This window comes from Rhinopithecus roxellana, chromosome 12, assembly GCF_007565055.1.
Source record: "Rhinopithecus roxellana isolate Shanxi Qingling chromosome 12, ASM756505v1, whole genome shotgun sequence".
Taxonomy (NCBI): Eukaryota; Metazoa; Chordata; class Mammalia; order Primates; family Cercopithecidae; genus Rhinopithecus; species Rhinopithecus roxellana.
Genome location: NC_044560.1, coordinates 4,753,725 through 4,767,663, shown reverse-complemented (window position 1 = coordinate 4,767,663; position 13,939 = coordinate 4,753,725). Strand labels below are relative to the sequence as shown.

General features: G+C 46.0%; 1 protein-coding gene across 4 annotated transcripts in view; it reads left to right on the top strand.

Moving 5' to 3' along the window:
- Positions 1 to 13,939, top strand: part of UBE4B (ubiquitination factor E4B) — a 150,915-nt gene that overhangs the window by 133,710 nt on the left and 3,266 nt on the right. For all 4 annotated transcript variants that reach the window (XM_030942311.1, XM_030942310.1, XM_030942309.1 and 1 more), the window contains 2 exons: positions 4,239 to 4,373; positions 7,471 to 7,662. In XM_030942311.1, coding sequence (XP_030798171.1) covers positions 4,239 to 4,373; positions 7,471 to 7,662 — 327 coding nt within the window. The remainder of the gene's footprint in view (positions 1 to 4,238; positions 4,374 to 7,470; positions 7,663 to 13,939) is intronic.

The following is a 13,939-nucleotide window of genomic DNA, read 5'->3' as shown; positions in this document are numbered from 1 at the left end:
CACCTGTAATCCCAGCTACTTGGGAGGCTGAGGTGAGAGAATCACTTGAACCCAGGAGGTGGAGGTTGCAGTGAGCTGATACCATGCCACTACATTTCACATTTCAGCCTGGGCAACAGTGCGAGACTCTGTCTCAAAAAAAAAAAAAAAAAAAAAAAAGAGAAGAGAGTCTTGCTCTGTCGCCCAGGCTGGAGTGCAATGGCAGATCTTAGCTCACTTCAGCCTACAACCTCCTGGCCTGAGGCAGTCCTCCCATCTCAGCCTCCCAAAATGCTGGGATTATAGTTGTGAGCCACCATGGCCGGCCAGCATATATTTTAGATGTTGGAATGCAGGTCTATAGCACAGTCGTAGTCAGTACTTAATAGCATTTGTTTATGAGCCAACTGAACAAATAATACTGATTTTTCCTATGTTAATGGATGAAAAATGCACAAATAGTTCCAACAATTGCTATTTCAGAAATAATTTTTATTTGGCTTTGAAGTTGCTTTCTCCCTCCCACTGCCCTGGCTGTTCCTGCTCATCTCCCTGACGTCTGAGCTTGGTGAGCTCCGGCACTTGGCCCTCAGGCTTCAATTTCTTTCCCACTAGTGCTCTCTAGGTTAGTGATCCTCAGCGAGGGCACTAGTTGGAATTTTGAGCCTAGTGGAATTTGGTATAATAAGAACTCATGATGAGAAACCATCCCATATATTGCAGGACATACAGAATCTCTATTTCCTGCCATTTAATGCCAGGGACGTACCCTCCTACCCCTAGCCATCAGGCAACGAGAAATACTCCCACGCATAACCCGACGTCCCCTGGTGAAAATCACTGCTTGGTGAGCTCAGGTATTCCAAGTCGTTAAATACCTGTATTCTAAAGACTCCAGAATGGATCTCCCCAGCTCAGATTTCACCTGACTACAGACTTGTAGACCAAGTATTTGTCTAATAGGTGTCTCAAACTCACCACGTCCAAAACGGAACCTTGATGTTGTCCACATCTCCTGCCTGAGTCTGCCCAATCTCAGTACATGGCGCCTTCATTCTACCAGCTGCTCAGGCTCAATACTTTGGAGTTGTTCTTGATTTCTCTGCGTCTCTCAGCAAATGCCTCTAGGCTCTGTCTTAAAGCATGTCCATTATCTAACCTCTTCTCACCACCTCCAGACCGTTGGCATCTCTTACCTGGATTATTGCAGTAGCCCACTGCTTGGTCTTCAGCCTCCACTCTTGAGCATGTCCATATCAGGGATGGTGTTAAAAATCTCAGTCTGGGCCGGGCGCAGTGGCTCAAGCCTCTAATCCCAGCACTTTGGGAGGCCAAGACGGGCGGATCACGAGGTCAGGAGATCGAGACCATCCTGGCGAACACGGTGAAACCCCGTCTCTACTAAAAAATACAAAAAAACCAGTTGGGCGAGGTGGCGGGCGCCTGTAGTCCCAGCTACTTGGGAGGCTGAGGCAGGAGAATGGCGTAAACCCGGGAGGCAGAGCTTGCAGTGAACCGAGATCGCCGCCACTGCACTCCAGCCTGGGCCATAGAGCAAGACTCTGTCTCGAAAAAAAAAAAACAAAATCTCAGTCTGATCAATATCGCCACTCAGCTCAGCCATTTTGGGCATCCCTTCTCACTCAGAGCCAAATCCTATGATGAGAGCAGCCTACAGCATGCAGCAGGACCTGGCCCCACAATGTATTTCTGCTCTCAGCTTCGGACAGTCTCTCCTCCACTCACTCTACCCCAGCCAGGCTCACCTCCTGGCCCTTCCACTGACACGTGAGGGCTCTTCCCCCTACCTGGAATGCTCTTCCCCCAGATTTTCCTGACTCCTTCAGATATGCACTCCCTCAAGGAGACCTTCCCTGACCACCCTTTCCAGAGTAGCATTCCCTGACCCCTGACCCTGCTTCATTTTCCTCATCACTGTCAGACTTACTGTATCTGTTTGGGTATTTGTTTCTATGAAGCGATCCTCCCTAATGGAATCTAAGCTGCATGAGGGTTTGGGAGCCTTAATATTCTATGTCCAGTACCCAAAGGCTGTGGAAAGGCCTGTTGAGACACCCAGGTACACATTTAGGTAGTTCACGCCTGGCTGTTCTTGTGTCTCTCCTGGCGCTGCCTTTCTTTCAGTGGACTCATTCTTGACCAGGGAACGGCAGGTCCCCCAATATCCCTGCAGAATGTCCATCAAGCATGGACTGGAGCACTTACCCAGAGGGCACTCGCCAGCCAGCTTCAGCTACTCCAGCTGTGTTCCTTTCCCAACAAGAAAAGGCCTCTGAACAGATGTAAGAATTGAGGCTTTTCCTGGTGGGTCTGTGTTTGATCCATTTCAGAGCCTGCAGTGCAGTACCTGATTGTATCCATTTCAGAGCCTGCAGTGCAGTACCTGATTGTATCCATGAGTCAAACAGCTCTTATCATCTCCTCCCCAGTCCATGGCAGAGTTGAAGGAGGAGACTGCGCCAGAGGCAAGCATGCTGACAGTTCTGTGGTGTGACAGCCTCACAGTGTGGAAAGACAAAATTTAAAAAGCTTAGTAGTACACAGACACTTATAGAGGCAGAGAGGCAGACCCCATAGGCCTCAATACTGTGGCACACTGCATCTCATAGTTTTAAAATAATGAAGACTGGCCGAGCATGGTGGCTAACACCTGTAATCCCAGCACTCTGGGAAGCCTAGGTGGGTAGATCACTTGAGGTCAGGAGTTTGAGACCAGCCTGACCAACATAGTGAAACCCCATCTCTACTAAAAATACAAAAATGAGACCAGTCGCAGTGGCTCATGCCTGTAATCCCAGCACTTTGGGAGGCCGAGATGGATGGATCACCTGAGGTCAGGAGTTCAAGACCAGCCTGCAAAACCCAATCTTTACCAAAAATACAAAAATTAGCCAAGCATGGTGGCATGCACCTGTAATCCCAGCTACTCAGGAGGCTGAGGCAGGAGAATGGCTTGAACCCAGGAGGCGGAGATTGCAGTGAGCCAAGATCCTACCACTGCACTCCAGCCTGGGCAACAGAGTGAGACCCTGTCTCAAGATAAATAAATAAATAACAACAACAACAACAAAAAAGAATTAGCCAGGCATGGTGGTGCACTCCTGTAATCCCAGCTACTTGGAAGGCTGAGGCATGAGAATCACTCGAACCCTGGAGGCAGAGGTTACAGTGAGCCAAGAGTGTGCCACTGCACTCCAGCCTGGGTGACAGAGCAAGACTCTGTCTCCAAAATAATAATAATAATAATAATAATAGAAGGCCGGGTACCGTGGTTTACGCCTGTAATCCCAACACTTCAGGAGGGAGATCACCTGACAGCAGGAGTTCGAGACCAACCTGACCAACATGGAGAAACTCCATCTCTACTAAAAATATAAAATTAGCCGGACACGGTGACATGTGCCTGTAGTCCCACCTACTCGGGAAGCTGAGGCAGGAGAATTGCTTGAACCTGGGAGGTGAAGGTTGTGGTGAGCCGAGATCGCGCCATTGCACCCCAACCTGGGCAACAAGAGCGAAACTCCGTCTCAAAAAATAATGATGATGATGACTAAGTAAAAGTTATTATTAAGAGAAATAAACTGCCCTTTCTTAGTACCATGATGTGTGTCAGATACTATATTCGATTCTCTTATTTCATCCTGCATAGAAGTTGATGGTGACTTTCTTTTTTTGAGAAGGAGTCTGGCTCTGTCACCAGGCTGGAATGCAGTGGTGTGATCTCAGCTCACTGCAGCCTCCGCCTCCCGGGTTCAAGCAGTTCTCCTGCCTTAGCCTCCTGAGTAGCTGGGACTACAGCTGTGAGCCACCATCCCCAGCTAATTTTTGTATTTTTAGTAGAGATGGGGTTTCACCATGTTGGCCAGGATGGTCTTGATCTCTTGACCTTGTGATCCGCTCACCTCGGCTTCGCAAAGTGCTGAGATTACATGCATGAGCCACCGCACCCGGTAGATGGTGACTTCTTTTATCATTGAGGAAGCGGAGGCTCATGGGAGTTAAATAAGGCACCAACGTCACCTGGCTGGAAGTCTCAAAGAGCTCTGAGGCTTGAAAGGATGAAACTTCAGTTATCTGGGATGAAACTTCAGTTATCTGAGAAATTTGCTGTGGTGGGTGGTTCCATCATTCCCTAAGCATGTTGGATTTATCGCGCACTTTCCAGTTACGCGCTTGGCACTTTGCTGAGCTGATGACCGGGACCGAGCCTTACTTGGCGATTGTTCGATGTGTCCTAGGATCAGCAGCAGGCCCGTCAGTCTCAGCTTGCTCAGGATGAGCGCGTGTCCCGCTCTTACCTCGCCCTGGCCACCGAAACTGTGGACATGTTCCACATCCTCACAAAGCAGGTCCAGAAGCCCTTCCTCAGACCGGTGAGTAGAAACCAGGGGCTCTGTTTGGTGGTTTGGACTCCACATTCAGACTCCCTCACTTATAACTTCAGCAGTTGTTGAAGTCCTGGAAATTTTAGTATCACAGTCACCAATAAGTGAAATTCTGTTACTGATTTTGTTCCCAGTTATGCTAGTTGATACTAGACTCTGTTGATGGACTGAAGAGTAGATGTCTGACGTCACCACATAGTCTACAGCTACTTCCAAATGCCTTAGTGCACTTTCTGCTTAGATAGTACATTGGATTATTCATGTTGATGTCATGACATATTTTTACCATTATTGATTCCTATATTTTATTCATAGAAAAAGCATAAGGTAACAGCCATTGACAATGGAAGGATATTAAGTAGAATAATTGAAACCGTGTAAGATCTTTGGCTCTCTCAGTTGTACCTTTGTTACACTCAAGAAGCCAAAGGTTAATGAGAGCCGGCTATCACTAAGGTTTATGGTGGATTGCAAATAGTCAAAATGTTTGTCCTCAACTAACGAGACCTGGTTCCTGTTACTAAAATTGAAACTGAGCAGCATCACTGAAGATCTCTGCCCTGCTTCAGCCACCCCCACCACAAAGTTGAGAAGTTTTATGGTGTGGCCAGGACAAGTGTAATGAGGAAGGCAAGACGGGGATCTAAGATTTGGTAGCCATTTGCCTGTGTGGAGACATGTTTACTTTGCAATGGAATACGATATATACTGTGTATTTCTCCTGATTTTCTGTATTTGCTCTTACCTCCATTATGTGACTCCTGTTATCTCCAGCAGAGGCACTATTGCCACTCCCTGGCCTGGGGACAACTCTTTTCCACTCTTTCCACTTTCCACCTCATGTCTCTTCATAAACAGATTTCAGTTCAAGACCCATGGAACACGAAACAAAACAGCTCACTGCCCAGACACTGGCGTCCCTTCAAGGTTTGCAGAATTCTGTGAAAGCCAGATAGTAAATAGTTGATTAATTCCTCTTTAACAAAGTCAACACTCGCCTGTTTTGTAGACTTGTTGGGAAGATTAAGCGAAAACACACATAGAAGTACCTGACCTAAGGCTGGCATGGTGGCTCATGCCTGTAATCCCAGCACTTTGGGAGGCCAAGAAGGGTGGATCACCTGAGGTCAGGAGTTCGAGACCAGCCTGGCCAACATGACAAAACCCCATCTTTACTAAAAATACAAAAATTAGCCAGGCATGGTGGGGCGTGCCTATAATCCCAGCTGCTTGGGAGGCTGAGGCAGGATAATCACTTGAACCCAGGAGACCCAGGTTGCAGTGAGCCAAGATCACGCTACTCCAACCTGGGTAACAGAGCAAGACTCTTCTCAAAAATAAATAAATAGGCTGGGCACGGTGGCTCAAGCCTGTAATCCCAACACTTTGGGAGGCCGAGACGGGCGGATCACAAGGTCAGGAGATCGAGACCATCCTGGCTAACATGGTGAAACCCTGTCTCTACTAAAAAATACAAAAAACTAGCCGGGCAAGGTGGCGGGCACCTGTAGTCCCAGCTACTCGGGAGGATGAGGCAGGAGAATGGCGTAAACCCGGGAGGCAGAGCTTGCAGTGAACTGAGATCCGGCCATTGCATTCCAGCCTGGGTGACAGAGTGAGACTCCTTCTCAAAAATAAATAAATAAATTAATTAATTAATTAATTTTAAACCTGCTCATAGACCTGAGCCATCTGTACACCATAGCCCTGTTCTTTTGGCTCCAGCCTTGTGCCCGTGCCTGCTGTGATACTTTCATTTCTTTTGCTGCACTGTTTACTATCTGGCCTTCGCAGACAAAGTATAAAGGCATTTCACTTTGCAAACCTTTAAGGTTTGCATTTTCACCTTCTTCGCTGACTAGCTCAGATCTCTCCTACTTCAAACAAAATGACCAACTCTGTCCTGTTCTGACTCCTTTATTTTACAACTTCTCAACAATGAAATACAGGAGTACTCTGTGCAAAAGCAAATTCTTGAAAAGCTAAGTATATGTCAAATTTGAATAAATCCAGTTATTACATTTAATGAAAACCTTGTGACTGAAAGGAACACTTTCATGACTCCCTTTTATGGCCAGTGTTTAATGCTCTCTAAGCCACATCTTCCTGTTTCAGGTTTGCTTAAAACCATTTATGGGCCGGGCGCGGTGGCTCAAGCCTGTAATCCCAGCACTTTGGGAGGCCGAGACGGGTGGATCACGAGGTCAGGAGATTGAGACCATCCTGGCTAACACGGTGAAACCCCGTCTCTACTAAAAATACAAAAAAAAACTAGCCGGGCGAGGTGGTGGGCGCCTGTAGTCCCAGCTACTCGGGAGGCTGAGGCAGGAGAATGGTGTGAACCCGGGAGGTGGAGTTTGCAGTGAGCTGAGATCCGGCCACTGCACTCTGCACTCCAGCCTGGGCGACAGAGCAAGACTCCGTCTCAAAAAAAAAAAAAAAAAAACCATTTATGCCCTACCGTAGTGAGTACTGAGTCACCTTGTGAGATTCCTGCATAGATTATTATTATTTTCCAGGTGTTTCATTTTACTCTGTCTCATTGACTAGATTTAAAACTATTCAAGACATAACTTCTATCTTCTTTCCTTGCTTTACTTTGTTATCTGTATCTGATAAGTACATAAGAATGGCACAGACTGAACTGCCAGGGGCTTTTAACATTTAAGGGGGAAAAAGTTGATGAAATATTGGCTGGAAGAACTGACTCAAAACTTTTTTGGCTCAGATAATGGTAAGATTTGTATAATTTTCTCTCTTTTACTTGTTTCTCAATGAATTTGGAGTGACACTTTTTTAAATTAAAAGCATAAATTTAAAGAAAAGTTTGGCTTCTGTTGGTATTTATAAATAAATATTTCATCAGCCTGCAACATTCCATTAAGTATTAGAATTATCAGATCGGAAATGGGGAGTAAAGTTGGAATATAGTGTTGTCTTTCTTCAGCTTATGATACACAACACCTGTACGGATTCTTTGGAGACTAATCCAACCAATTCCTGTTCCTCCACTGAAATGGGAGGTTTTGGTCCTTTTCACTTGTCTCAACAGCATGAATTGTCCTATTATCCTGTGATTTCCTAGGAACTTGGACCCCGATTGGCTGCAATGCTGAACTTTAATCTTCAGCAACTCTGTGGCCCCAAGTGCCGTGACCTGAAAGTTGAAAACCCTGAGAAGTATGGCTTTGAACCAAAGAAGCTGTTGGACCAACTGACGGATATTTACTTACAGCTGGACTGTGCCCGGTTCGCGAAAGCCATTGCTGACGACCAGGTCAGTGAGTTGAGCTGGTCTCTCTGTGAGTTTACTGGCAGATTTGGAGATAATAACCACAGTGGCCAGGGAACTTGTCTGGTATCAGTGAAGATGAATGGGTTGTTTTCCTCTGAGTGTGAAGAGTAGATTTGGGCTGGGCACGGTGGCTCAGGCCTATAATCCCAACACTCTGGGAGGCCAAGGCAGGAGGATTGCTTGAGGCCAGACTGCAGTGAGCCATGATTGCACCACCACACTCCAGAATGGGCGAGAGAGTGAGATTCGGTCTCAAAAACGCAGTGGCTTATACCTGTATTCCCAACACTTTGGGAGGTCGAGGAGGGCAGATCACGAGGTCAGGAGTTCAAGACCAGCCTGGCCAACATGGTGAAACCCCATCTCTACTAAAGATACAGAAAATTACCCGGGTGTGGTGGTGCATGCCTGTAATCTCAGCTACTCGGGAGGCTGAGGCAGGAGAATCGCTTGAACCCAGGAGGCAGAGGTTTCAGTGAGCCGAGATTGTGCCACTGCACTCCAGCCTGGGCAACAGGGCGAGACTGTCTCAAAATAAGTAAGTAAGTAAAAAACAAAAGTAAATAGCAGATTGGGTGCTCTGATCCCTTTCCAGTTGAGTTCTTACCCCATCTTTTTAAGGGCCTTCTTGACAAATCTGTTACATTTCTAAAAAGAGCCCGATTTCTCAAGGGATCAGAATCTTCCTCCCTAGTCTCCTGCTAGAGTGCTGTTATTTTTGGGGTTGTCCGGATTGAAAACCTCGTGTGGTTATCTTTACATTCTTCCCTCTCCTTTATTCCATGGCTCTCCTGTGAGCAGATCTGTCTGTGTGTGCTTCATTTCCACAGCCACCAATTTAGGCTAAGCTGTCCCTGTGTGATCTTCTAGTCATCTCATAAAGGGCTGGCCCCCTCCATGGTCCGTTCTGCCTCATTTTCAACGTCCTCACAACTAATGTTTATTAACTGTACACCACATTTCACCCCCTTTTCATATCTCTACCCATTTAGTCCTCACAAAATTCTTTGATGTAGGTTCTGTTAAAGTCTTTGTTTTAAAGTGAGGAAAGAGGCACAGAGATGTTAAATAGCTTGCTCAAGGTCAGAGAGTTAGTGTGGGACAGAGGCATGATTGATGTCCAGGCAGCCTGGCCTTGAACCCATATCCTCAGTCTCTCTGCTGTCCACTTAAAAAGCCCACAAAGAACCGTGCTTGTTTCTTTGTCTCTGTCTTTGTTCACACTACTTACCCAAATACTATTCATGGCTCAGGTTAATCATCAGTAGGCGTTCTAGAAGGTTCTTTACCCATATCTCATCCAAAGGAATAATGTTACAATAGAAGCATTGTAGGTACTTTTTTTTAGTGACAGCTTTATGGAGCTATAACTCACATATATAGGTGCTTTCTGATGTAGCAGGGGAAGTGGTCTTAACAAAGGATTTGCAGTGGAAAAAAATACATAGTCATGTGCTGTTTCTGTCAATGATGGACCACAAAGACCATGTGGCCCCATCATATTATAATATCGTATTTTCACTGTACCTTTTCTATGTTTAGAATACTCACCATTGTGTTACAACTGCCGACAGGATTCAGTACAGTCCCACACTGTACAGGTTTGTAGCCCAGGAGCAATAGGCTGTACCATAGAGCCTCGACGTGGTGTAGGCCACGCCATCTAGGTTTATGTAAGTAAATTCTATGATGTTTACACAACAACGAAATCGCCTAACAAGACATTTCTCAGAGCGACACAGGACTGTATGTCTAAAGCAGTTTTTTCATACAAAGTAGTGGTCTGTAAGAGGGTTAGGAAATTGTAGTTACTTGTAGGAGATGTTAAAATATATACTGCTTTACTAGCCCCCGCCTATATAATACTGCACTGATTTAGAAACCGAAGGCAAGTCATAGCCTGCAGTGAGGGAAAGAAAAGGGAAGCACTTAGCCATTGAGGTGGGGTCCACACCTGACTGTAGCTGGAGCCTCCAGCCAAGCCAGAGGTCAGTGTGGAAAGCCCCTGGGGCTCTTCCATCATTACTGTAGAGAGGCTTGGAAGAGCTGTTCAGTGTGTGCCCTCTCCAGGGTGGTTGTGCTGTGACTGCCACATCACAGGCACTTAACGTAACACACAGAAGGTTTCAGTGTGGATGGGCACAGCACGCCCAGTGAGGTGATGGAAAGCAAGTGAGTGACAAAGGAGTGCTTTGAGCGGCCTGTCCTCGGTGACCAACAACACATTTCATTGCCTGGTCATGCCTTGGATTATGGTGCTGGCCTCTGGTGGCACCTGGCTTGAGTCGTAGACGGCAGTTTCTGGCACAGTGGCACACGGGGATCCTTGAATGTCTAAATAGTCCTGTTCTTCCAGAGCGGTGAAACAAGCACACACTTGCCAGTGACGCATGGAGAGAAAAGCATATTTTAAGAAGTGTTGGGGCTGGGCACAGTGGTTCACACCTGTAATCCCAGCACTTTGGGAGACCAAGGTGGGTGGATCACAAGGTCAGGAGTTCGAGACTAGCCTGGCCAAGATGATGAAACCCTATCTCTACTAAAAATACAAAAATTAGCCGGGCACAGTGGAAGGCGGCTGTAATTCCAGCTACTCAGAGGCTGAGGCAAGAGAATAGCTTGAACCCGGGAGCCAGAGGTTGCAGTGAGCTGAGATCACACCGCTGCACTCTAGCCTGGGCGACACAACAAGACTCCATCTCAAAAAACAAAACAAAAAAAAGTGTTGGGCTGGGTGCGGTGGCTCACACCTGTAATCCCAGCACTTTGGGGAGCCGAGGTGGGCAGATCACTTGAGGTCAGGAGTTTGAGACCAGCCTGGCTAACGTGGTGAAACCCTGTTTCTACTAAAAATACAAAAAAATTAGCCAGGCATGGTGGTGCGCGCTTGCAATCCCAGCTACTCGGGAGGCTGAGGTAGGAGAATCGCTTGAACCCGGGAGGTGGAGGTTGCAGTGAACCGAGATTGCGCCACTGCACTCCAGCTTGGGCAACAAGAGCAAAACTCTGTCTCGGAAAAAAAAAAAAAGTGTTTTTGCTTCCTTTCACAGTGTGGTGTTTATGCTGATTATTGGGTATTTTCTGTTTATATTGGCCATAAGCTAATTAGGGGCCTGCTTACTTGATTGTTGTAGAAGAGAGCTTTGGTGGAGCAGGGGCGGTAAGTGCAGAAGGATGGACGACGGCTGGCAAGCACTGGGGAAGAGGTTGTAGAATTGCATTTTCTCCTTTGGAAGCAGCAGTATCTTAGTTGGCTTTGGTTTGGTTTGGTATGTCTTGTTTTCCTGGGAAGACAAAGGAAGAAAAAAATGACAGCTTTGCAGGTGCAGGTAAAGAAACTGAGAGGCTTCTCTCCCTCTATACCAAGAGTAGGCTGAAGACTCATGTCCAGAAGGCTGACAAAAAGGTGCCTGGATGGGCCAGGCGCCAAGGTTCACGCCTGTAATCCAAGCACTTTGGGAGGCCGAGGCAGGCAGATCATGAGGTCAGGAGATCGAGACCATGCTGGCAAATACGGTGAAACCCCATCTCTACTAAAAATACAAAAAAATTAGCCGGGCATGGTGGCGGATGCCTGTGGTCCCAGCTACTCGGGAGACTGAGGCAGGAGAATGGTGTGAACCTGGGAGGCGGAGCTTGCAGTGAGCCGAGATCGTGCCACTGCACTCCAGCCTGGGCAACAGAGCGAGATTCCATCTCACAAAAAAAAAAAGGTGCCTGGATGAAGAGCCACTGAGCTTGATGCTCAGGAATCTGAGGTCAGAGCTCCACGCCAGAGAAGTGGGATATCACATTGGTCCCAGGAGCCAAGAGGACCAGGATAGGGAGATGTTAAAGTGGCCTAGACTGTGCCTTTATGGGCAGATGCCAGTTCCGTGGACAGACTGCATATCTGTTGTCCATGAAGCATTGTCTGTTAACACCATTTTCCATTAAAAAAGGAAAAAGATTCAGCATCTACTTAGAAAATTAAAAAAATAAAAATCCCATCGAGGTCACGCTTCCCCCCATGCAGTCAGTCTTTCCTAAGTTAATTGCTCCCTCCACTAACCTACCACAATATGAGTCTGCATCTCACAAATTTAATGCTTCATTTTCTTGTTAATTTTTTCTTCTTTATTGAGGTAAAATTCATATGTAACATAAAAGTAACCATTTAAAAGTGTACCATTTGGTGGCATGTAGTGCAGTCACAGCATTGCACAGCCACCACCTCTACCTAGTTCCACAACTTGTATCACCCTGAAAGGAAAACCTTAAAGCAGTCACTGTCTAGACCTCTTGCCCCAGCCCCTGACAATCACAAATCTGCTTTCTGTCTCTCTTTTCCTATTTTTGGATTTACTTATTCACCTATCCTGGATATTTCATATAAATGGACTTATACAGTGTATAACCTTTGATGTCTGGCTTATTTCACTTAGCATCATGTCTCAAGGTTCATTTGTGTTGTAGAATGTATCAGTATTTCATTCCTTTTCATGGCTGAATAATATTTTGTTGTATGGGTATACCACCATCTGTTTATCCTCATCCATTGATAGACATTTGGGTTGTCTCCAACCTTTGGCTGTTGTAAACAGTGCTGCTGTGAACATTCGTGTACAAGTATTTAAACACCTGTTTTCAGTTATTTTGGGAATACACTTGGGAGTGGGATTGTTGGGTCATGTGGTAATTCCATGTTTAACTTTTTGAGGGATGCCAGAGTGTTTTCTACAGCTGCTGCCCATTTGACATTCCCACTGGCAATGTATAAGGTTTAAGTTTCCTTTTGTTTGCTTTATATTCTTTCCATCATGAAGTTTAAATTAAACATGTTAATTTGTTTTTGTTTCTTAAATACTCATGCTAGTAGAAGTGACATGGTATTTCATTGTGGTTTTGATTTGTATTTCCCTAATTACAAATACCATTGGACACCTTTTCATGTGCTTGCTGGCCATTTTTATATTTTCTTGGGAGTAATGTCTATTCATGTTCTTTGACCATTTTTTAATTGGGTTGTTTGTGTTTTTGTTGTTGAGTTGGAAGAGTCTTTTTTTTTTTTTTTTTTTTTTTGAGACGGGGTCTCCCTCTGTTGTCCAGTCTGGAGTGCAGTGGTATGATCTCAGCATACTGCAACCTCTACCTCCCAGATTCAAGCAATTGTCTTGCCCCAGCCTCCCAAGTAGCTGGGACTACAGGTGCACACACACACGCCTGGCTAATTTTTTTTTGTATTTTTAGTAGAGATGGGGTTTCACCATGTTAACCAGGATGGTCTCAATCTCCTGACCTCATGATCCGCCTGCCTCGGCCTCCCAAAGTGCTGGGATGACAGGCGTGAGCCACCGCGCCCAACCAGAAGAGTTCTTTATGTATTCTGGATGCTAGGTGATGCCATATCATTGGATATATGATTTGCAGATATTCTTGTGTTAGTCCATTGCATCACTATACAGAAATACCCAAGGCTGGGTACTTTATAAAGAAAAGAGGTTTAGGCCGGGCACAGTGGCTCACGCCTGTAATCCCAGCACTTTGGGAGGCCAAGGTGGGCAGATCACCTGAGGCCAGGAGTTCCAGACCAGCCTGGCCAACATGGCAAAACCCTGTCTCTACTAAAAATACAAAAAAAATTAGCCAGCCATGGTGGCGCACACCTGTAATCCCAGCTACTCAGGAGGCTGAGGCAGGAAAATCGCTTGAACCCAGGAGGTGGAGGCTTCAGCGAGCTGAGATTGTGCCACTGCACTCCAGCCTGGGTGATAAAGTGAGACTCCGTCTCAAAAATTAAAATTAAAATGAACTGGGCATAGTGGCTTGCACCTGTAGTCGCAGCTACTTGGGTGGCTAAGGTGAGAGGATTGCTTGAGCCCAGGAGTTTGAGGCTGCAGTGAGCCATGATTGTACCCCTGCACTCCAGCCTGAGCGACAGAATGAAACTCTGTCTCAAAATATATATATATATTTATAGTAAAACATATGTGGCAGAAACACTGGCCACTTGTTTCGCGATGGTGATACAAATACAAATATATGTCATCACTAAGCTAGTGGCCAGTGCTTTTGCCACATATGTTTTACTATAAATACAAACTACAACATACTTTGCTATTTGGCATGGCAGTCATTTTTGTGAATTAGACATTTGTGAGACAGATGTTACTCTGCCCATTTTACACTCAAAGAACCTGGGCTCAGGAGGGTTCAGATTTGCCTGTGACCGCACAGCTGGTAGGTGGTAGGACCAGAATTCAAGTTCAGATTTGTCTGG